Source organism: Lutra lutra, chromosome 5, assembly GCF_902655055.1.
Source record: "Lutra lutra chromosome 5, mLutLut1.2, whole genome shotgun sequence".
Classification (NCBI taxonomy): Eukaryota; Metazoa; Chordata; class Mammalia; order Carnivora; family Mustelidae; genus Lutra; species Lutra lutra.
This window is the reverse complement of record NC_062282.1, coordinates 12,530,263-12,554,625: the sequence shown is the minus strand read 5'-3', so window position 1 is coordinate 12,554,625 and position 24,363 is coordinate 12,530,263. Positions and strand designations below refer to the sequence as shown.

The following is a 24,363-nucleotide window of genomic DNA, read 5'->3' as shown; positions in this document are numbered from 1 at the left end:
TAATCATTGAAAAATAGTTAAGATGACGATACTGTAAGGCAGTGAGCTTGAAAAGTCTTCAACAATTATCTTCAGCAACACTAAAAAATACCCATCTCATCACTCCTTAAATACACAAGTTAAACTATTTTCATCCATAAGAAGATGGAACTCCATTGTCAAAAATAAAGGGCCAAGTTAGACTATCCTCAGAAGAAAGCATGTGTCTGGAAAAACTTTTTTTTTTAGAGTTAAAATGTCCAAGTCTAAGAAATACTTGCTGGAAATATGATAGAGTTTTCATAAGCTTTTCTTAGATCCCTCAAAGACCATGGCTAAAGATTCATGCTCGTTTCATTATTTAACAAGAAAACGTATTGAGAACCTACTCTATGAGCAGGTTACAGTCACATCAGGGTAAGCCCATGCAAGGTGAACAACGAAAACATACAAAAGAACAGGAACTAGGAAAAAACTGCGATTCAACTAGAAGACAGTGATCAGAAAGTAAAGCAATTAAAAACTAAATGAACAAGGTGAATTTCTATCACAATGACAGAACCTCCTTGAGTCACTATTCACTCATCCTAAAAGACCTGCCCCAGGCCCTCAGCACTTCCAAAGGCCTCTGGGAAATGTGGTTATTCGACAGCAAAGGACGAAGAAGATGGAAGGGAATCAGGAAACCCCAGTTTAAGAGGTGATTCTCTGATCTCTCAGGCAGTGATATAACTTTCTCTAAAGCATCCCCTGCAGAGGTTTTCGGAGGAAGTAAATGCCCCTCAAAGCCCCAGCTGAGTTTTATCAACTAGCAAGTGCTCTCTAACCAATAATGTCATCTCATCCCAAACATGTATCCAATAGTTCACTCTGTGCATTCTCATTATGATCGTCTTATCACCAGGAGGCTGTACCCGCAGGCACCATGGCTGGAGATGACCACTAGGGAGCTAGGCTTCTCTGCTGCAAAAGAGATTAAAGGATGGATGCTTACAGATCCCCGTTTTCATCCTGGGGTGCAAGCAATTTAAAATAGTATCAAGAATGTCTGTGATAACCCTCCAGCATGATTCTATTGCTTCCTGTAGCACTTAAGAGTGAATGACTGTATCATCCAAAGTGTACTAAATTTAGAATCAAGACGACCTCACCTGATCTTCATTGTAAAATCAAGGCAACTCACTCTGCCAAGGCCTCAGTTTCCTCACCTATAAACTGGGGATAATGACAGACACCTCTCCCATAGTCCCTGTGATGATAAATAAGATTAATGTCTGAAATGCTTCATAGTTTCCAAAGCAATTTCATAGATACACTTATGGAGAAGTCTCCCAGAAACTGGCAAAAGAGAAGGGCAAATTCTCCAATACTTATTGGAATAATTCCCTGTATTAACAGCAGTTTCAAATCCATGGTTTTGAAACCAGAGGAAATATAAGATATAATGCATAAACTATTGAGGAGGAAAGAAAATGTGGGTACCTTTCTTAGTCCTGCATTAGCTTTTGTGTGTGAGCTGGTGTGAGGCTATCCCAGGTGGGGGCTATCCCAGGACAAAGACTAAAGGAAAGGACACATGGCTCTGGAGAACAGCATTTTGGCTCTACTTTACGCTCCGCAGACTCTAAACAGTATGCTAATTAGTTCACATGCTGAAGTCATTAGAGACCCTAGTTAGCCCCCTAGTTAGCCAGCCAGGTTGTCAGCAGATTGCCACCTCATGAGCTGGTAATCTGGCCGCAGGGGAGCCAGGTAAAATGGGTTGAGAGTTTCCTTCAAAAACATCTTTCATTGTCCATCTTCTAGTCTGTAAAACTGTCACTGTCTGTTTTTAGGGGATGCTTCCTGGCCACAGCAATTCTTTAAGGTACACAAAGAAACAAAGACTGGAAAAATTTTGGCTGCACCTGCGATGTCCAGGGAGGAGGAGGTCATGGGCATGCTGGAAGGGCACGGACTCCAGTGCCACCAAGAGACTGCAGGCATCACCGGGCCACTCACTAGCTGTGAGCCCTGGGCTTCCCTGTTCGCAGCTGTAAAATGGGCTCATCATCACCCACCTGTCTGGCTGTCATGAACTATAAGAACGAGTATGTGTAAAGTGCTCAGAGGGGGAAGGTGCACCTAGTGAGTGCTCAACAATTATTAATTATTAGATGACCAAAAATACAATAAAACTTAGCAGTATTCATATCTATGAATAATCATTATTGTTCCACGAACCAAAACATTTTTAAGAAAACAGAGTTGAGTGGACCACTGGCCCTGTTCTTTACATTATGAGGCAATCAATACCCTAAATTCCATTCTCTCTGAATTTGTTCTTTTCCCCTCTCCTTGTACTTGGGTTCCTTTCTCTCCTTCATGTTCAGTCTCCTACCTGCTCCTCCTTCCTGGGCTCTGAGATACTTCTGACAGTTGGAACGTGTCAGACCTGCCCTTCGTCTTGGATTTAACTTAGATGCTAACACGATTTGACCCAAATACTCAACTGGGCCAGCAGGTTCCACGGCACATAGAAGTAGCCTTTTCCTGACTTCTCCACCTTGCCAAGAAATGGGTTACTTGTAGCCAGAAGGTCAATCCACAAGGACAAGAAAAATTCCTGAAATTTTTCTCTAGAAATTTTGATTCACTTTCCATGGGTACATCTGCTTGAAAAATGCTGCAAAGGAATTTACCGCAGAAAGGGTAGCAAACAAAAAATGTTTTAATAACATTTCTACACATTGCTCAAGGCTTCTAACGTTACAATTATGAGTTCATGCAGTGTTAACAACTGTTTTTCATTTTGTTACTGGTTTCAAATTTAAATAGGAATTGATAGAATGAGCACATCTAATGCACAGCCTAATAGAGATTTACGGCTCCAGAAACAGTCTACAGTTCTTCAACCATGGAACGGGGAAAATGTTGACCATGTGTTTATATTTCATTACCGAGGAAAATGCAGAGATGGTTAACGATTATTTATGTCAGAAGTTTTACAGTTGCCTGTCTTTGGGCTAAGAGCTAGCACATTTTAAGAGCTTCTATCCAAAGGTTTCCATTCTCCTCTCTGTTGCGGTGAGCACACCGGGGAGGGACCCAGGCTGGTCAGACACTCCTGCCCTTTCTCCGAATCATGCCGAGGTCCTCACTCACAGAACACACAGGAATCACTTTCCATGAGATAAACCACATGGGAAACAGAACCTGAGGATTTTCGGGAACGCCTAGGGAAAGTCTCTTAACAAAACATTTAGCTTCTCCCAACGGTCTAAGCTACTGCTCATCGACACACCTGTTTGTTGCTGTTGTTTTCGAAACATCCTTTAGATATTTTGGGAAGTGCAGATGCTGTTCAGAGCTGTCATTATTTAGAGAGTAACTCTATGCTTGGTCACACTTCCCCTCACCACTTACATCCACACTGGAGAACTAGGGTCTTCCTGTGAATCAGGACTTCTCCCCACCCTGTTCTAGAAGGATCTGTCTCCCTGCCTCGCTTCTCAGATACTGAACTTCCTTAGGGCAAATCTATTCTGTCTGGAGATTTAACGCAAAGAGTAGGTGGGAGAAGAGTTCTGAATTTCTTTAACTAGAACCAAAACAACAATCAAACAAACAAAAACAGCTACATTCTGGAAAAGTTCAGCTGATACAGACTCCAATACTGGACAGAAGACCTGCTGTTCACTCTCACTCGCAGTAAACATGGTGTGGAACAAAAGTGTATCAGAGCTTCCTAGGCGGATGGCTCTCTGTGTGTGGTTCTAGTCAATTTGCAGATTCTGATCAAATACCACTAACCAATAATACCAGTTAAAAGTCTTATACTCGAGGTTAAAACATTTACTCAAGGCATTCAGCATCAACACAATTAAGGGGCTCGCTTCAAGTTCAGCAGATCTGCATGTTTAAGGGTAATAATAAAAGTGACAGTAGATGCTATATCAGTGGCCTTCGTGACACTGGAAATAAGGACAAGCATTTATCGAACCCAATTTTTGGTGCTGGAGTTTATGTTCACAGAGGGCAGGAAAATAAACAAAATCAATAGATTTTCCTCTTTTTTTAAAAGATTTATCTGAGAGAGAGCAGGAGCAGGAGGAACAAAAGGGAGAGGCAGAGAGAGAGAACCTCAAGCAGACTCAATGCTGAGCACGAAGCTCAAGACTAGGCTGGGTCCCAGGACCCCGAGATCATGACCTGAGCTGAAATCAAGAATCAGACCCTTAACCAACTGAGCCTCCCAGACGTCCCGGATTTTTCCAGTTAACACCTAAATAAATCAAATAGACAGAAGTACATACATACAACAGACAGATACCAAGGGAGAAAAAGAGAATTAATTCCCCCAGGCAAGGTGGGGGAATATCTTTTAACACTGAAAATGACAGAGCGTATTGGGGGGGGGGGAGTGCAAAGTAGTAAAATGAGTTAGGTGTGGAACCAAACAATAACACTTCATCAAAGATAACTTCACATGACAGAATTTTTTTATTAACATAGAATGTATTATTAGCCCCAGGGGTACAGGTCTGTGAATCGCCAGGTTTACACACGCCACAGCACTCACCATAGCACATACCCTCCCCAACGTCCATAATCCAACCACCCACTCCCCCCACCCCCAGCAACCCTCAGTTTGTTTTGTGAGATTAAGAGTCTCTTATGGTTTGTCTCCCTCCCAATCCCATCTTGTGACAGAATATTTGCTAGGGAACTTGGTGTAGAGTCCTAAAATATACCCCTTACTCAATGCAGAAATCTCTAACATATCATCATTTACTGTGATCACATCGTTCCCATATCTGAGGACTCACAGGCTCACTAGAAAGCCTATCCCAGATGTGGTCACTCTAACCATGAGGGTCTTCCTCAGATGTGGTCAAATCAACCGTCTAGTAACTTACACACATTGGTCTCTGCTTAGCACTTTGCAATTAATTTTCACCACGACAGAGCTTCAAATACTATTTTTAATAGATTAAGTCTCTCGACTTCATTTATCCCCTTCTTCATTATTCAGAGAACATAATCATTCTAGATTTTATTCAAGATTATGTCACATATTCTAATACATACCTAACATCACCTTAAAATGCATGATATCTACAATGTCCCACCAGTTAAACAGCCAAGAGAAGTTTATCTGGACAGCTTCTAGATAAAGTCTAAGGGCTAAATTATTATTAACTACTCAAAATCAACCCAGAATTCATTTTAGTGTGACTTGATCCCAAGGGAAAAGAAAAGTTCCCTCTCTTTGCTTTCCCACTTTAAACATGCAAAAGATACCCCAAATCTCTAAGAATATCTTCTTATTGTCAGAAGAAAGATGGCCTCATTAGCTGCATTAATGTTTCGATTTGAACAAATAGTGCAATCAGTATGGTTTACCTTCTGATTTTCATCAGAATGAAATTATTAACTGGAGGCAAAAAATGAAGACCTACTTCTATCTAAGAATTATGGAGATCTTTGGAGAGATGTCTACGTACCCAGTGAGTCAGGCAATATTCCATGGTCGCAGCAAGAGGAGAAGGTCCTAGGCTTCCTCCACCCAAAAGCAGTCACAAAATATCTGATATAATTAGATAAAAGACATTTACAAAGACTCTAGGCAAAAAAGAAAAAAAAATAAAACAAAAAATGTGCTGTGACCAAAACTGACTCTGTTCCACAGTAGCTATGGTTAGAAGACTAGTGATGTGATACTTCCATCAAATAAGGACTTAGGCTCCCCAACGCAGAGTAGTTCCCTTGGTATAACACGGCGGTTCCAAATAACAGGCAACATGCAACCTCATCCTCAAGGATCAGTCTTCCACTTCCTTTAAGTCCTGCTCTAAATGCCAGCTTTTCAACAGGGCCAATGGCGACTATTCTAACTAAAATTGCAACAGCCTGTTCTTCCCAGTTCCCAATCATCTGATGATTTTTTTTTTTTATTCAGACATTAGCCCCTTAGAATGTATCACATAGTTTATTGAATTACTGTCTGTGTTTATGCACATTTGTTAATTGTACCACTTTCCCTCCATCCCAACACACACACACACACACACACACACACATACAAAAGACTGACAAGCAACAGGATCTTAATCTGTCCACTGATGCATCCCAACTGTCCAGAAGAGTTTCTGGCACAGAGTAAGAAATAAGAAGTCAGTGTATATTAGTTGAAGAAGTAAATTCTCTGGGCTTAGATATACTTGGCCCTGAGTCCCAATTCCACCTGTCCTAGCTGTAGGACCAGGAGAGAGTCTCATTCTCCCTGCAGCTGTGTTTCCCTACTGGTAAAATGAGGACCTCAGGAGGGCCTGCCTTTAGAACTGTCATGAGGATTGCATGAGTCAGTGTATGTCAATGGCTTAGAATAATGCTTGGACACAGTAAGCTTTTGATAAACATTAGCCGCCATTATTATTATTATTCCAAGATATGTTTCCCAAGGTGGTGACGGAGGAGTGATGACTTAGCATTCTGGCAACTGGCTCTCCTCGCATCCGACAGCACAGATCTGACATGGTGAAAAGGGGCCCCGGGCAGTTAACAGAGCAGCAGAACCACCAAGGGTCAAACCCCATCACTATGGCCTCATCGCTCCAATCCAACAACACCCAGGAATTTGCAAAGGAGTTGTTAACTGTGTATTACTGCCCCCCCCTCCTGCTGGAGTAGAGTTAACAATGTAACCACTGAGTAAGTGAGGGGGAGGCTCAGACACCTTAAAAGGCAAGGAAAGCAGCCTGCCTCTTCCTACTTGAATGAATTTTTTTTCTTTTTTTTTTTTTTTTTTTGGCTTAACTGGAGTCAAAGCTAATGGTTATAATGGCTTTGCTGCACTCCAACTCATTCTCCAGGTTTCTACACACAGGCTGAAAGTTATACCTGATGGAAGATAAAGAGAAAAACATAGACCTCCATAAAGGGATTTACCAGAACATACTAATCATTTAGATATTCATTTATGTTTCTAGAAATCTAAAGATTGGGAATGGTATGGTAACTTTTTCCTGGGGCAAAGTCCAAGTGTGTGTAGGGGCTCAGGCTACAAATTAAACCATTAACCTGAATAGTCACTAAGTATTTGGGAAAACAAAACACTTTGGAAACACCCATTATTTACCCATACCTAGAATTTAAGGAAAAAAAGCAGGGATTTCAAGACTGGTTCAATTAGGAGAGGAATGGGGAGTAAGTGAGGAGGAGAGAGAGGAGGGAAAAGGGGATGACAAGTGGGGGAGGGGCTCTTATGGATTTCATGGCAATAACAGTCTTAACTTCCCTATTTATTGTAACAGACCTTCCAAGGCTACTCTCTGTTAAGTGGTCCATTAAGGCATTATAAGAGCTAAATAAAATGAATGTCTGTGTGCTCAAGAATGAGCTCTTGATAGATAACGTCAATAAAGAATTCCTCTCTTCTCTCTAGAGAAGAAAGACTTCAGGGGTTTCTTGATTTCAGGAGAATTGAGCAAGGTCACAGTAGCTAAATCAAAGCTGGACTCAAACTTACAGACATCCAAATTAATGGTCTCTACTCAATACAAGAACGTCCCCAAATTTCTAGGAAGAACCTAAGATTCTGCATTTTTAACAAGCTCCAAGGCAACGCTGATGTTGCTGTTCCTTCGACTACACAGAATAGGAATTCTCTCCCCTTGTTGTACCTGCCATGGGAAGCCTCAGGAAGAATTTTTGTTGTTTTAATGAAAAAGGAGTTTTCGAGGAGCAAGAGAAGGTAAGTTTCCATATGAAATACTCAAGTTTTAAACATTCCAATAGTTCGGCACCATTTGTAAAATTAAAGTGGTTTGCATTTACACAGTGGAGTCAACTCTAAAATATACTTAAAGAGTCGACCGTCAAAGTCTACACAAACCCCTAGGTTTTAGAGTTGAGTGGCCGCTCACTGCATTCGGTGGATATGCATCCACTAATAATTTCCCTCTTTTAGTACAGCTGAGGTATGGTTGGAAACAAATCTTTGAAATAAATCTTAATTTCAAACCATGCCTAAATTGTACTAAATCTACTAAAACTGTCTTAATTCTCAGTCTTTTTTTTTTTTAGATTTTATTTATTTATTTGACAGAGAGAAATCACAAGTAGGCAGAGAGGCAGGCAGAGAGAGAGGAGGAAGCAGGCTCCCTGCTGAGCAGAAAGCCCGATGTGGGGCCCGAACCCAGGACCTGGGATCATGACCTGAGCCGAAGGCAGCGGCTTAACGCACTGAGCCACCCAGGCGCCCCAATTCTCAGTCTTCTTAATAAAGATACTATGTCGGAGGGTTGATTTCACGTTCTTTGAAATATGACATTTTAAGATAGCACTGACACATTGAATTCCAACAGGCTTACCTGCATATATTTGACCATCCAGTAACACTCTGTAAGGAAGCTGACCCTTGAGCAAACCAGGTTTGAACTGTGTAGGTTCACTTACATGCAAGTTTTTTTAGTAAATACAATATAGAATTTAAGCGTATTTTCCTTAGGATTTTAATAACATTTTCTTTTCTCTAGCTTACTTTATTGCAAGTACAGCATATGACACATACAAAATACACGTGAATCAACTGTGCTATCAGTAAGGCTTCTGGCCAATAGCTGGGGGGCATCAAAGGTTACACTAAGTTTCAACTGCACAGGAGCAATGAAACACCACACTGTTCAAAGGTCAACTGTACACATGTTATAACCCTACTTAGAAGGCCAATGTAACTAAAGTAGGGGGGAGGGAGAAAAGATTTTATTAAAAGTTCATGTCACTTCTACTTCTGTATTTTTTCCTTGCTGATCACAGAGGAATCTCCAAGCATTTGAAGAGAGTTGAACACTAAGCACAATGTTTCCCTCCAGCCGAACCTCAGTTACCACCCAAAGCTTCCTATTGGTTCCCTTGAATCAGCTGAGCCCAAGAGGTTTTCCCTATAAAAAGTTCCACAGTGTATCTAAATCTGATCCCAGTAAAATTTCACTTCAGCTGAAGTGAAAATGCAGAGGTAGCATTTACGGATAACAGCTGGAGATCATTAGTTCTCTGTCTCTCTTTTTCTCTCCCAAGGGTTGAAAACTCTGCTGTTCAGACAGGAAGTCGTCATACACCACACACTGTACAATACCAGAACGCTGGGATATAAGAACAAGTTGCAGAGGATTAGGAGGAGTGTTGGAGGGGTTTTATTCAGGAAACGCAGAGCCCTGACTCCATTTACCTCTTGGGGCGTCCCTCCCCCCAACCCTGACGGTATTCAAATATCACAATATATGCATACCTACAATTGACAGGCACACACTTTACTCCCTGCAAGCTTTTTAATATTCAGAGTAAAAGGCTTAGTCTTTCAGTTTTCCACAAATTTTTAAAACATTGAGAAGTTTTCCGCAATAATCTTTGTCGGCATATTTTCACATGCCCTATCTAAAAAGACAACCATTTAACTTTTTTTAACAATGAAATTGTTTAAAAGAAGAAGAAGAAGAAGAAGAAGAAGAAGAAGAAGAAGAAGAAGAAGAAGAAGAACTGTCCTATGAAACTGCCCAGAATAAGGAGTATATATGGAATTCAAAACATAGTGATCTGGAAAAGAACGATTTAAACAAAAGGTTCTTGAGGATATGGTTTTCTAGGGTCTGTTTCTGCTGTTATCTCACCAAGCTGCTGAGAACGAACACAGACACAAACGCAGGGAGACATCCACGTTCTGTGGCCACACCTCAAAGTTCTGAACAGGACGATAGGAGTTTCCCTAACGCCACACGCTGAATAGCCATTCTGCATTCCTACCAGTCTGCAGGCTCTGGACCCCGTTTGTAACCGCCTGTCCCTTGGGGGCGGGCTTATAAAAGCAACCCGGTCTCTTCCACTCCCCTCCAGTCAAGTTCACGAAAGACAAACCTTCCTAACTTTTGAACCGCGGAAAGAGCCCTTGCAGGACGCAAACTGCAGGACGCAAACCCGGGGCAGGCTGTTAATCAGCTGGGTTACAATACTGCGGTTTTATGCAAAGAGGAGGAGGAGCGAGGGAGAAGCCAACCCACACATCCATCTTCCTTTTAGGAGTAGGTGGAGTTTAAAGTTCCCCCAACTTCCAAGTTCCCACTTGACAGGCAATATTTCTGTGCAATTTCCAGCCCCACGTAACAGATGGTCCTTTGCCCGTCTTGAGCCCCGAGAGAGCCCAGACAAAGCCCTGGGCCACTCCTCGCCTCGCGAGGCCCATAGGTGGTGTTTCACGAAGCTGTCAGCTCAGGGGCACTGAGCAGAGAATGGAAACTTAACTTCTTCTTCCAGAAGTCGTTCCTGCTACAGGAGAATCCAGGGGACTGGAGCACAAAGGCCTGGGAAAGTTTTCGCAGCGTTATTTTTCAAAAACGTCTTCCGCCATCTGCCAAACCATCATCCTAAACCCCAGATGCTTAAGGAAGGAAAGTTGAGGCACATGTGCTCAGAAATACGGCAGAAATGCAACATAGAGCCGTCCCAAGGACAACCTGGCAACTTGCTTAATGAGACCCCCACGGTGGAAAAGCATCCTCGGGGCGCCTCGACACTCAGTGCCACAGGGGAGGGTGACGGCCCGGACACGGTGCCAAACGGGGGTGCGCCACGGTAGCGTGCGAGAACCTTCCTTCCCAGACGAGAGGGCGGGGGGAGGGGAGGGGGGCACGATCCGGGAGTCTGAGGACGGGTGGCCCACTCACCCTCACTGCCGTACTGTTTGCCATTGTTCGCGCCCATCCTGCCGCCGTCATGCCCGCCGTCTCCCCGGACACTCCATAGCTGGGGCGCACCGCCTGCGCGCTCCACCGGAGGAAAGCCCGCCCGACGGGACCGTTAGCTGCGCATACCCCACGCTCCGGGGCCGGGCTCCGACCGGGGACGGCCCCTGCACTCCGCTGGGAGGGGGCGCTCGGTCCCCGCCTGGCACCCCCGATGGCTCCGGGTGGGGCCGGGGGCAGCCGCCGCTCTTAGAATCCGCGTTCGGGGCCGGCGGGCGCAGCGCGGCGGAGAGCCCGCGCCCCGGGGCCGCCCAGAGGCTCGCCGCGCCGCCGCCGCCGGGTCCCCATCCGCCCGCCCGGATCCCTCTGCGGTGGGGCTGAGCCGCGCGGGCGGCCGGGGCTCCCCCGCTCGGCCGCCTCCTCTCGACGCCCCTGCGCGCCCGCGGCTTCCCCGGGGAGGGCGCGGCGGCCACTTGTTGCGGGTGCCCCGAGCGAGCGGAGACTCGCGGCCCGACGCAGCTCGCCCGCGGGCCGCACTTTTGTTAGCGCCAGGCGCCTCCTCTCGCCGCCCAGCGTCAATCACAGCTGGAGCCCGGGGGAGGAAGGCCGGCCCGGAGATGCGCGGCCTTTTAAAGGGGCAGCGCGCCTTTTCGGGGCTCCGGCTCCCGGCCCCCGGCCCCCGCCGAGGCGCAGGCCCTCGCGCCCCCGCAGAACCGCTTTGAGCGAAGGAACGTGCTCCTGGCTCTGCTTGACTATTGTTCTTTTGCAGGCTTGGCCCCCAACTTGTAAGATGAGCTTCCAGGCGTCGTTTGCAGTCCCTTGGGTTTGCTTGCAAACACGGCCTCTTTTGAGTGTGGGGGCCTTTAAAATAAGCAGGCTTCGGAGTCTGATTCTAAGTCAGGTATGTATGCTGGCATTCTCCTGTGGCTCCCACTTTCGGGGACTGAGGCGGGGAAAGGAGGAGAGAGAGAGGGAAAACTTGAGGGGAACTTAGCAGGGAGTCACTGGAGAGCCAAAGACATTCCCCGCCCCCGGTGCGGAAGGTTTCCTGGCTCAGAACTTTCAAGACCTTCAGAGCCAGGAAGTTTCTATGATTTTTTTTTTTTTCCTCGTGGTTAGCGTTATCCTTTGTTTAATACATCACAAGCTCTTTTGGAGATTTATATGGCACTTCTAGAGCCTTAAAATGGCCCTTTGGTGTTCCCTCCAGTAAATAGAAAAAGGAAATTCTTCTTAATGTTTTATTCCCTTTCCATGGAAATACCTAGAATTTAATAACATTGCATCTTTGTGAAGACCCCGGCCTTCACGGCACAAATTTCTTTGTAGCGAGACAAACACAGCCCAGTTTCTCCTTGTAGGTGTTAGATGTTTTAAATTAAATTAAACTTACATTATTATACATATATATGTATAATATATAATAAGCGTCTGTAATAACTTCACGGAGATCCGGAATTTTTGTAATTACCTATTTTTTAAAGGATTATCAACCACATGCAGAAATTGGGGTTCTAGTTGGGTAATTTCCTTATATTTGGAAAAAAATTCTTTCTTAAAGATAAGATAAAGCATATTTCAAAATTCATATTGTTCAGAAGATAGCATGTATTGACAAAAATATCACAAATTCACTTATTTTCAAGGACAGGTTTAAGTAGTTTTGTGTTGTTCTGATAACATTTAAATTGCCCTAGTCCCAAGAGATTAAGGGCTGCATTTTAATTCAACCTTTAATATATAGAATCTAGCATACTGCCTGGCTGATAGTATGTGCTTCCCATATAACCTTGAGTTAAATTAAAAACTTGTGGAGGTGCCTGGCTGGCTTAGTCTGTAGAGCATGTGACTCTTGATCTGTGGATTGTAAGTTTGAGCCCCTTGTTGTATATAGACATTACTTTTTAAAAAAACCTTTTAAAACAAAAAACAAAGAAACAAAAATCCTTGCATCATGGGCCCTAAGTAAGAAAGGGCTGTTAAAAATTTGGAAGAGTTAAATGCATTTTCAGAGACTCCACCTGAAAGCGCAAATTCAATCTAGAAACAAGCCGACATCTACATTATCTTCATCCAAAGCAGGTTTCTGCTCATCTGGTCTTTGTGATTTTCCACCATCATTTAGGAACTACCCTGAGTCTGATCATTTTGGAGGCATAACTGAACATAAAACCACCAAAAAATAGTTGAACATTGGACGTTCATCTTGATATTTGCTGCAGAGCTGATAACTTGCTTTTTTTTTTAATACGCTGTTGTCTTCCTGATGCTCTCAGTCCCTCTTTTGAGGTCTGCAAGTCAGGAAACAGGAGAAGAAACTGAGGTTCAAACAGTTTAAACATCTGGAGTTACCCAGGTTGTAAACAACAGGTGGATTCAGGTTCTTAGATCCTCTCCTCCTCATAGAGGAGGGCCATGGCATCTCTTGACCGTTGTTCATCTTGGAGTCACTGTCACCCCTTTTTGGTTGGCTTGCCTCCCAAGGTCTTTAATATCAGAATAAAGCTAACAGTGAAAAGTAAGTTATAATGACTAACAATATTCATCAACATTGAAATTAAAGTCTCTACATATTGTCAAGGCTCATTGTCTACTAGAAAGAGGAACAGAGATGATCCTGTTTAAAAAGTTACACTTTAAAACAAAATAGAGGGGGGATGGGGCACCTGGGTAGCTCAGTGGGTTAAGCCACTGCCTTCGGCTCAGGTCATGATCTCAGGCTCAGGTCATGATCTCAGGGTCCTAGGATTGAGTTCTGCATCGGGCTCTCTACTCGGCAGGGAGTCTGCTTCCCTCTCTCTGTCTGCCTCTCTGCCTACTTGTGATCTCTGTCTGTCCAATAAATAACTAAAATCTTTTAAAAAATTTAAAAAAATTTTTAAAAATAGAGGGGGAAAAAAACTACATGATTTTTAACATACTTCTGATTATAAAATAGAAATACATGTTATCATAGTCACTGTAAAAGCTTGGGGGGAAACATGTTTAACAAAAAGAAGGAAAAGCACTGTTCCTGCTAAAAATAAAGCTGTATTCACACGTATATATATTTTTTAAATAAGATATTGTACAAATATATGATTTTAACCAAAATTACCAGTCTTTTTACCCAGCTGCCAAACCTAACCCACTAAATTTCAATACAGATTTATATATTTATAAGGAAAAGGATGGTATAGTTTTCACCAATGTGTTCCCAATATCTAGCACAATTCCTAACACAAAGTAATCACTCAGTAAAAACTTGCAGACTGAGTGAATGATGAACAAAGAGATAAAAAGCTTTGTATGTTATTCCGCTTTCTCTCTTTGCCTTTTTTAAGAGGCTGTAATCACTGAAAAGATAAAAAACCAAGTAAGCATTCTAAGTTACCCCAAACCAGTAAGAATATATTAAGCAACTGTTGTTTTTTCTCCATCCAGTGCCTTCCAACCTTTTTCTGAATGCACAGTTCCAGTCCTTTGGGAAACAGTTTCGCCTAAATTCCAACTGTGGGCTTCCAGTGGGAGCTTGTCAATTGTAGGAGTTGTGATTGGTTTCCTGGCCAAGTGAAACCCCAGGGTCAGGCTGACCCAATTACCCACCTGCCTTTGTCACTAAGGGAATAAGCAAGTGCTCTCCTCCTCCTTGCTAGAAGGTATCTGCAGGGGTCCTGCAGAAGAGTCAGGACTTTCAGCATCATCTAGAAGTCACAGGGCAACTCCATCAAGTGGTCACAGGGCAACTCCATCAAGAAGTCACAGGGCAACTCCATCAACTCTTCCAAGCGGAGACCACTTGGGGAGTCAGAAATGTTCACAGCCCCCGCAGTAAGGAGGGACCCCTTGCATCCAGTGTCAACAGGGGTTGAGTGGGAAACCTAAAGTTCTACTTCCACCTGGCAGTTACAAGGTGGCACAGTTAAAACAGAAGGTTTTAACTTTATATATTAACATTCTATATTAGCTTTATATTTTGACCCATCGTCTCATAATATGGTATGAAAATATCCAGGTTTCAGTGGAAAGTCACTTGTCATACCAAGAACCAGGAAAATGTCAAATGAAAAAAGGCAATCAACAGAAGCCAACACCAAGATGACAGATGTTAGAATTATCTAGCCAAAAATTTAAAGCAGTCACAGAAAAATTACTCAATGAACAATTACAAAAACACTTCTAATAAATGAAAAGAGCAGAAAGCCTCTGCAAAGGCACGGAAAATATGAAAAAGAACCAAATAGGAATTTCCAAACTGAAACAGGAAAGCTCAGTGGGTGCGCTGACCAGCAGAATGGAAGACACCAAGGAGGGAATCAGTGAATTGAAAGGCAGGACAATAGCACATGTGAAGAACAAGGAGAAAATAGACTGAAAAAATGATAGAGCCACTGGGATGCGTGGATTTATGATAAAAGAGCTAACATTTGTATCATCAGAGCCTCAGAAGGAGATGTAAAGGAGGGAAGAGTTAAAATCTGCTTGAAGAAATAATGACTAAAAACTTCCCAAATATTTGAAATGACTAAGTGACAGACATGGAAAGCATATTCATGGGTGAACAGATTAAGGTGGGCTCCAAAAGGAAGTGGGTATGGTTATGAAGGACTTTCCTGAACACAATGTTCTCTATCTTCATTGTATCCATGTCAGTATCCTGGTTGTTACTATAGCTTTGTAAGATGTTGCCATTGGAGGAAGCCACCTAAATGGATAAATGGGATCTATTTGTATTATCTCCTACAGGTACAAGAGAATACAATTATCTCAAAATAAAAAGTACAATTTGAAAAAAAAAAAAAAAAAAAAAAGAAGCCCTTTTCTTGCCAGAAGAGCTATTTCTACATATTCTTTCTGTACTACCATTTACTACACCACCCCATTCTCTTCATACATGTATGTTCACCTGGGAGAGCAAAAGTCTTCTTGAGAGCTGATTCCTTGGTGTTAATCAGATTTACATCTGAGTCAACTCAGGATTGAGTGATTGAGGCCAAGAACCTGAAAATCATCCATACCCAAAACCTTGGACTTTGGTTTGTTAGAATTAACAGACTCTGTCAATGAATTAACAAATTGCTCTTTTAAATAGCCCATTTACTTTGTCCAGTGTAAACTGGATAGCAGAAGGAAAAAAATGTAAAAGTAGAAAAACCTATGTTTTCATTGATAGTCATGTCTTCATTTCTATTTCTCAGTAGCTAACTCAGTGACCTTTCGGCTACTATTACAAATGTATCCACAGTCTGAGTAGTGGGAAAATGTTCTTTCCTTGTAGTATATTTTTAGAATATTGAATTCAAAAGAGAGCTGGATTTATAACACCTTTAGCCCCCATTTTCTTTGGGGTGGAGCCACAGAGGTTCAAGTTAATCCCCTGCCCTTGGCACTGGTGATGGACAGGTTGCCAAGCTGCATTAATGAAGCCCAAATGCCAGGAAGCAATCACAGCCCCTCTCTTCTTCAGCAGGCGGTGGGCTGTGAGGTGTGCAGAGGAGCACGGCATTAACCACACGCTTCCCTGGGAATGCTGTAAACAAAATGAACTCTTCCATGAAACCCATTTTGGGAAATTTTCAAAACTGGACTCCATCGTTTAAGAAAAAATGATCATAAGAAATACTAGTTTGTGAAAGGAAAAAAATGAAACAAACACAAGTTTATTCACATGTATATTAACTTTATTTTTTCTCTTTGGCACACCAGGTTGCCTTCAAACATCAGAATTACCTGCTTATCTTAAGCTGTTTTCACATTTCAGAATATGCTTATGTTCGATTTGCCTATGCTGTTACTGCAGTTACATTGGAAGATGGCCACTGAGTTCTGGAGTAGCCCTGTGTTTAAGTGTATGTTATCTGAAACAGAAGATACTGCTTTTACATTAGCATAGATTTGTTATCAAAATATTAAGTTGGACTATTGGTAAGGCAAATATTCATATCAGATAGCAAGGGTATAAATCCTTATTATGCTCCCGCCCTGCCAACAGCATTTAGTATATTACTAATTAATCTGTAAAATTAGAGGAGAAGGAAAACTACATGGGCCAACTTTATTATTGCCACTGTGCTGTTTTGAATTAAGTGTTCGTGTCTCACTTAATGCTCGCAACTTAATCAGGCAGTGCTTCTAGACTCTACTTTATGGGTGGGGATACTGAGGCTCAGAGAAAATGAATAAATCCTATTTTGAAGCACAGCAGGGTTGGAATCCAGATCTACTTGAGGACCCTAGACTATGTCTCACCATTTCTTTCCACCAGTTTCATGCCATCACATGATACCCTAGTCTTGGACAAAGCCCAGCTTTCAAACAGAGATAGTATGTGTTTAATATAATCAAGAGACCAACATCTTCTGACATCTGTGAAACTTAATTAGATTTCAAAACAAATATTCTTTATGCAACATGAATTTTCATCGTAGCCACAATGATGAATGGCTAGATAATTTAGAAATTTAATTTGTATATTTTAATAATTATAAAGTAAATGATAGCTTCATAGAATGGATACTTTCTACAGGACTCTTAAAACCATCTCCTTACAAATGTTCCCTTTCCAGCCCTGAAAAACAAAATAGCCAGTAGCTGTAATTAAAAATATTACAATATTCACACACTGCCAATTGCACTTCACCCTTGATGCTACATTCAACAGGTAATTCCATATCCCTTTGTACTGGTCCTTTATCAGGTAACTAGCCCATATCAAGGGATAAAGCACCCAAGACCCCCCCCAACAGCCCAATCTGGCATCATGAAGTTCATGTGCTTAGCTCAGAGTATTAGAGCATTCAAAGTCCTCACATACCTAAGTATCTGGCTCCTTAGAACAGAACAAATTAGAAGCAAGACATTCTTAAGGAGTATTGCTCAATGTATTTGAGAAACTGCTAAGTTAAGGCTAGTTATAGTGAGGGCAATGGGAAAAAATCTCTAGGGGGAAGATTGAAAAACTGAATTAAAATAGAAACAAAACACAAATGAAAAATCTGGGGTGATGTAAGCATGGGGTATTGCCTTAGATAACATAACGTTAGCACCTGTAACAAATAAACGTCTACATTTTAGTGACGCAGCTTAATACAATAGAAATTTATTTTTAGCTCATAAAATACTCTAAGTACTTAGTAGTACACTGGATATTATTCTTCACATGGCAGTTCAGGGATCTGGCTTCTCCCATCTTGTAGCTCCACTAACCACCCCATCCGCATGCCGCTGGCAGAAGGCACAAAAAGTAAGTGGGAAAACATATCACATAACATCTTCACAAAACCTACTGATGAGAACAAGCTCAATGGCCACATCTGGGTACAAAGGAGTTTGGGAAATGTAGTCTCTGGCTAGTCTGATGTCCCTAGTAATGATCCTGCACTGCGGGAGAGAGAGCGAGAGAGAGCAGTAATATCGGTGACCATGTATGTAGCTTAAGTCATTGATAGCCCCTGAAAATACTACTTTACTATTTAACAATAAATACACATAACTCTTACATTTCAAAGACTGTTGGCTGGCTCACACAGCACACATTTTCCCTTGCCTTCTCCCTTGCCTTCCTCCTCTCTCGAGATCAAAAGTTAAATATTGTTTTCCCAGAATCCCCAGTAGTTAAGAATGGCCAGATGGCAATATTCTGGCCAAGGAAATGTAAGCAAAATTCACAAGGAGCACCTGGAAGAGATTTGGCTATTGAAATCAAACTCAGAGATAGCATTGCCACTATTTCCTCTCTCTTCTCCCCACATTCAACTCCACTGTTTTTTGAAACTGTAGTAGCTATCTCATGAACTTAAGGGAAATATAAAGAGAATTACAATGATGGCCACCAAGAGTCCTGCAGACCTAAAGCCACTGGGACAACACCAGCAACTTCCTACCTCCAAACTCGCTATAACAGAAGTGTAAAAACTGTCTTTAGGGCACTGTGAGTTGGCTTTTCTGTGACTCAAAGCCAACTGCATACCTAAGGGATACATATTTTGTTCATTTAAGAAGAAAGAACAGATGATATAACAATATTTCCATTCGTAATAGTTGAACTGTATTAAGATAGATCAATACTTAAATGTGAAATTTTAAAATATACACCCACAAAACAGCAAATTTTCCACTGTACTGGCCTCTTAAAGTGTTATTCTATTCATTTCCCATCATATCTAATATACTATTGTATGTATAAATAACACAAATTTACTCAACATGAACAAATAGTATTTTCATTGTCTTTATCAAGACTTAATCTGGGGGTGCCTGGGTGGCTCAGTGGGTTAAGCCTCTGCTTTCAGCTCAGGTCAGGATCTCAGGGTCCTGGGATCGAGCCCTGCATCAGGCTCTCTGCTCAGCAGGGAGCCTGCTTCCCCCTCTCTCTGCCTGCCTCTCTACCTACTTGTGATCTCTCTCTCTCTCTCTGTCAAATAAATAAATAAAAATCTTAAAAAAAAAAGACTTAATCTGTATTTAAAGCCAAACTCTCACGCCAGTAGAAAAGATGCAAAGTAACAATGGAATATTAGAGCACATTTTCTCTCTCAACTACGGATAATATTAAACTTTCCTGAAACTCACTGTGACTTTCCTGAAAAGGAAGTTTTAAGAGAGCTTACAATTTGTTTCAAGTGGCTTCATTCTCTGGTAACAGTAAATCAATTCCCTGATATAAGTAGTTTCTATGTATGTGTCACTTTTCTTGGCAAAACTCAAAGAGCTATCAGCATTAAGCCAACTAACCCCATTTCTGGCTGACATTGAGCACCTAGGGTGTGATTGGAAAAGACGTTATGAAGGGCGTATAGGAGGTCATTTTGGTGGCAACGGTTACAGTGGCTAGAGTGATTGGAGAATGTGTGCTGTGTATGGGACATTTCTGCTGAGACTTGAGCAATGAAAAGAATGTAGCTGTGTGCAGATTTGGGGAAAGAATATTCCAGAAAAAGGAAACAACAGATATAACGTCCCTAAGACTGGAATGAGCTTGACACATTCGGAGGCCAAGAAGGGGCCAGTGTATCAGACGGCTACTGTTATGATAATGTTAGGCAATAGATTATCCCCCAAACCCAACATATGTCTTAATGGTCTTGCTCACAAGACTGCAGATCAAGTGGGGCTACTTTATTTTTGATAACTATTTATTTATTTTATTTTTAGAGAGTGAGAGCCGGAGAGAGCCAGAGAGAGAGCAAGCAGAGGGGTGAGGCAGGGAGAGTGCGAGAGGGACAAGCAAACTCCCCACTGAGAGCAACCCTTGACATGGACTTGATCTCAAGACCTCAGAGTCTTGCAATCAAGAGTTAGATGCCCAACAGACTGAACCACCCAGACAAAAGTGGGGCTACTTTAATGGGTGAGCTGGGGTTGGTGCCAGAATTCAGGTCAGGTTCAGCCTTCCCCACAAGTCCCTCAGGAGTCCAGGCCAGAAGGGTGACGGTATCTAGCACATGCTCTTCTCATGGTGGGTCACAGGACTCGGAAAGGCCAGGCCAAACTTTGCCAGCACACTTGAAACCTTTGCAAGCTTCACAAACGAAAGAAGGTGACAGGGCCAAATGTAAATCTAAAACATGAGGGAGCTGCTTGGCCCTCTTTTGTGCACATTGCAAGGTCACAGGACAAGAGACTGAAGAAGTAAGAAAAATAATCTATTGCAGCCAGTATGGACAGAACGTTGTGAATACACGGAAACTTTACAGGTTTGCTGGAAGAGGGGCAAAAGGCCAACTGTGTAGGGCTTTAAGAGCATGACAATAATTTTGAACTTTATTTTATTGTAATGCCGAACAGGGAGGTTTTAAGTAGGGCACTGATCTGATCCTACGTATTTTTTTCAGATCAGCAGGTTTTAGTGCAGGGAACTGACCAACCCTTAAAAGACCAGGGACCTGTTAAGATGCCTCGGCCTTAGAATAGGTGAAAAAATTTTGAATTTGATTAGCACAATAGTGGAGAAGGTAAAAAAATGGTCGGATTCAAGGTATATTTTGGAAATAGAGCCAACAAAACTCACCTGACTGTGCCTTGCATTAAATAAGAGGAAATGAAAAAGGATTTTTTTTTTTTTTTTCTTGAGAAGAGGGTGGGCAGTGGTTAGGAAGATGGAGGAGAGGCACTTGAGGACTGGTTGTCCAGAGGTGGAGTTTGACATCCAGAGAATTGTTTGGGACACATTAAACTTGAAAGAACAATTTGACACAAATGAGGTGTTAGGCAGCGTTAAGTTAATGAGTTAGGTGTTAGGAGAGAGGACATCACTGGATCTATCTCTTTGGAAAGCTTAAGCATATAGAGTATTTAATGCCATGCATCTAAAGGAGGGGACTTAGGAAGAAAATGTAGTTATTGTAGAAAGCTAAGGACAGACCCCTAATGTAGGTCAGCGTTCAGCTGTCTCATGGGAAGAGAAGTAACTGGCGAAGGAGATTGAGAAGGAGTGAATAACAAGGGGGGATGAAAATACAAGAGTGTGTGCTGTTACAAAAAGTAAGAGAAAAATGCTTCCAGACAGAAGAAGTAGCCTGGTATGTCGAATGCTGACAATGGTTCAAATTCAACGAGCAGACTGTGGATGTGGCAGGAAGGGCTCATGATACACCCTAGGAAGTCATTTTGGTGGAGTAGGTGGGGGGGAAGGTTGGAGCATCCTGAGAAAAGTGTTGTTTGTTTGGACGGGCTCTGTTAGGTGATATTTGTGTATTGAGAGGAATAATCCAGTAGAGGGGAGTATATAATGGGATAGAAACAGGAGAAAGTTGGGACTTTGAGCACAAGAAGAAGGGCTGACTTTGGCTGGGGGTAAGAAGAGGTACTACCTTGAAAGAGTGGGAAGGCAGACTCGGGAATCACAGGCAAGTAAGCTATCGGATCTAGGATTGTGGAGGAAGGTTGTGCAGGTCTGATTACTTTTGAAATCTCTCAAGATCCATCCCAGCTTCAAAACTCCTTAATCTGCTTAGGATGTGCATGTAGCTACATCACCATCCAACACCTCCCTCTGCCCATCCTGTTTTCTAGCACTCCATATAGGAACTGTTGCAAGAGAACTTCCCAGGAAACCACCGATACACAGATCTCCACTGAGACGGTTTTCAGGGCACCCATTCCGTGACACCTCTCTTAATCCTGGTGCATGTTTTCTTCTGTATTTGGCTTGGTTTCTCTTTGCCTTTTCATTTCAAAATTGCTTGAAATCTATGTTCATTGTCTGCACTTTCTCACTTCTCATTCTTTCCCCATTGGGTTTTTTTTTCTTCCCCAAACCACTCCACTAAAATGGCTTTTATCAAAATCTGATGATATGCATCTTGCCAAACATTCTGGAACATTTCTCCTACCCTCCTCAAAGCCCCAGTTCTGAATCCCACATCATCATGTGATAACTGCCCCTCCTGTGTATGGTTACATGCAGACCCCAGAGGGGAGTCCTGATCATCTTTTGGAGATTTTAGTCCCTTATTCATTTTTCACCCTCTAAACTCCCTCTTGTCAACATCCCTAGGGATTTCACTGTATGAATAGATGACCCTTCCAACACCCCAGCTGATGGATCACACAACCCCTTCATTGAATGAATGTGTTTATCCCACCTCAGCCCCTCATGCCCATTATAAGCTCAACTTCAAGGACACATTTCCAATAATGATATCCTATCTTTCCAACTCACTTCCTGTCTTACCATAGCTCAGTTGGGATTTTGCCCCCATTTCAGACTGCCGAAGTATGATAACGTTCACTACACGCAGACCCACTATCCAGGGATCTGACCAACTTTGCACTGTCCCCAATTCCCCTCATATTCTTAGTTCCTGCCTTAAAAAGATTAGTTCCTATCCAACATTAAAAAATCATTTTCAACTCCTGGGACCTCATGCTGTGTTATTGTACTTAATTGGCCAAAACCACAACCCAGAAAGCCAACTCTCTACTTAAATATTGTACTTACTTCAGCTGAATATGGCTGAGAAAAATACACAGGTACCCTAATTTAAAATGGACCTGCCCACCTTGCTCCAATTCCGTGGCCATTTAGTGTTCCACTTTCCAAGATGACCGCTTCACCCTTCTCTCTCCGTGACCTTCATCAGCTCCCACAAATCTTCATTCTCAGCTGATGATTCTAAGTTTTTAATCTGCTGAGAAAACAGAAACAAGAGAACTTTCTAGGTTCACATCCCTATTCAATCAAATGGATTTGTGCTTCTCATTCTTTCCATGCTCCTACCTGAGGTCAACCCTTCCAGGTATGTTCTAGATAATATTCCCTTGCACCTACCCAGCTCCAACAGTAATCCTCTCTTTTTCTTCCATTACCAATTGTAATAGATGCTGGGAATGTCTTCCTACAATGGTTTAATGTATTCTAAGATTACCAAGTGCCAGTGAAGAGTTGGAAATTACCGCCTTCATCCTCCTGCCCTCCAAAAGTTTGTCCCCAGGTGCTCAGCTTAAACTGTCCTGCCCAATCATTTGTGCCTCCCTGGGACTGTCTTTGTCATTACCGAATCAGTTACTTAGCAGATGTGTGATAATTTGCAAAGCTAGGCACTGAACCTTATAATTCAAGTATGATTGTATTTGGACCCTCTGCAGAAGCTCCTAAACTTTGGCAGTTTATCTACACAAATTTTTTCGCTAAGCATTTTTGATAACATACAAAGGGCAAGTTCGACTGAACATCTCTTTATACCTTCAAAAACTCACAAATCCTAAAGAATGAGTGAAGCCCCTGGGCATAAACTAGGAAAGCTTTCCCATCCTGTCCCCACCCATACACCAACATTTGCTGCTATCTTGTAATATGCGATACACAAAACATTTGCATTCTGGAAACAACATTTTAAAGCTCCGATAAATGTTTCAGTATAGCCTCGCTCCAAAGTAGCAGGGGCATTCTGATTTAACATGACCATAAAATAACCACAAAGTAATTCTGATGAACGAACCAGCTTGTTAAATAGAGATACTAGTTGAATTTTCTTTGGGAAATCGGTGCTTCTAGTTTTACTGAAACACTATTTTCTATGATGTAAAAAGTTTTTGTTTGATTTCCTCCTATCTTTTCTTATAAACTCATAATACGAAGAAGGACAAGGTACTTCAGAGGGATTTGAGGGTAAAGAAGTAGTATCTTAGGAAAGATTTGCTTTTAAGAGTTCCATTTTTCTCTAATAATTATGCTTAGATTAGTAAACAGTGTGAATCATAAAGAACAACTCTCCCTCTCTTTCCCCCTGGCCTCATTCTTATCCCCTATATACATACAAACCCACATACCCTTTTTTACTTGAAGAATTTCCACTCACCTTTCAAAGAGCAGCTCTGATAATTTCTTTCTTTCTTTTTTTTTCAAGATTTTATTTATTTATTTGAGAAAGAGAGCATAAGAAGCAGGGAGGGTAGAGGGAGAAGAAGAAGCAGACTCCCTGCTAAGCAGAGAGCCTGATGACAATGCAGGACTCGATCCCAGAACCCTGGCATCATAACCTGAGCCGAAGGCAGTCATTTAACCGACTGAGCCACCCACGTGCCCCTCCGATAATTTCTCCATGTTGGGGATGTCATAACCTTCCTCCATCCCTCTCCTATCCACCTACTTATTTTTATGTTCACACTGTATTTCCTACATTTTACCACTGATCGTTTTGGTGGTTGCTTACATATATTTCTTCTGGATTCTGAAATTCTCAAG

General features: G+C 42.2%; 1 protein-coding gene across 1 annotated transcript in view; it reads right to left on the bottom strand.

The window, feature by feature from the left end:
* FBXL7 (F-box and leucine rich repeat protein 7) overlaps positions 1-11,198 on the bottom strand; it is a 375,455-nt gene extending 364,257 nt beyond the window's left edge. Inside the window, exon 1 of the mRNA XM_047730618.1 lies at positions 10,680-11,198. Coding sequence (XP_047586574.1) covers positions 10,680-10,716 — 37 coding nt within the window. The 5' untranslated portion in view covers positions 10,717-11,198. The remainder of the gene's footprint in view (positions 1-10,679) is intronic.
* Positions 11,199-24,363: the final 13,165 nt, after the last annotated feature.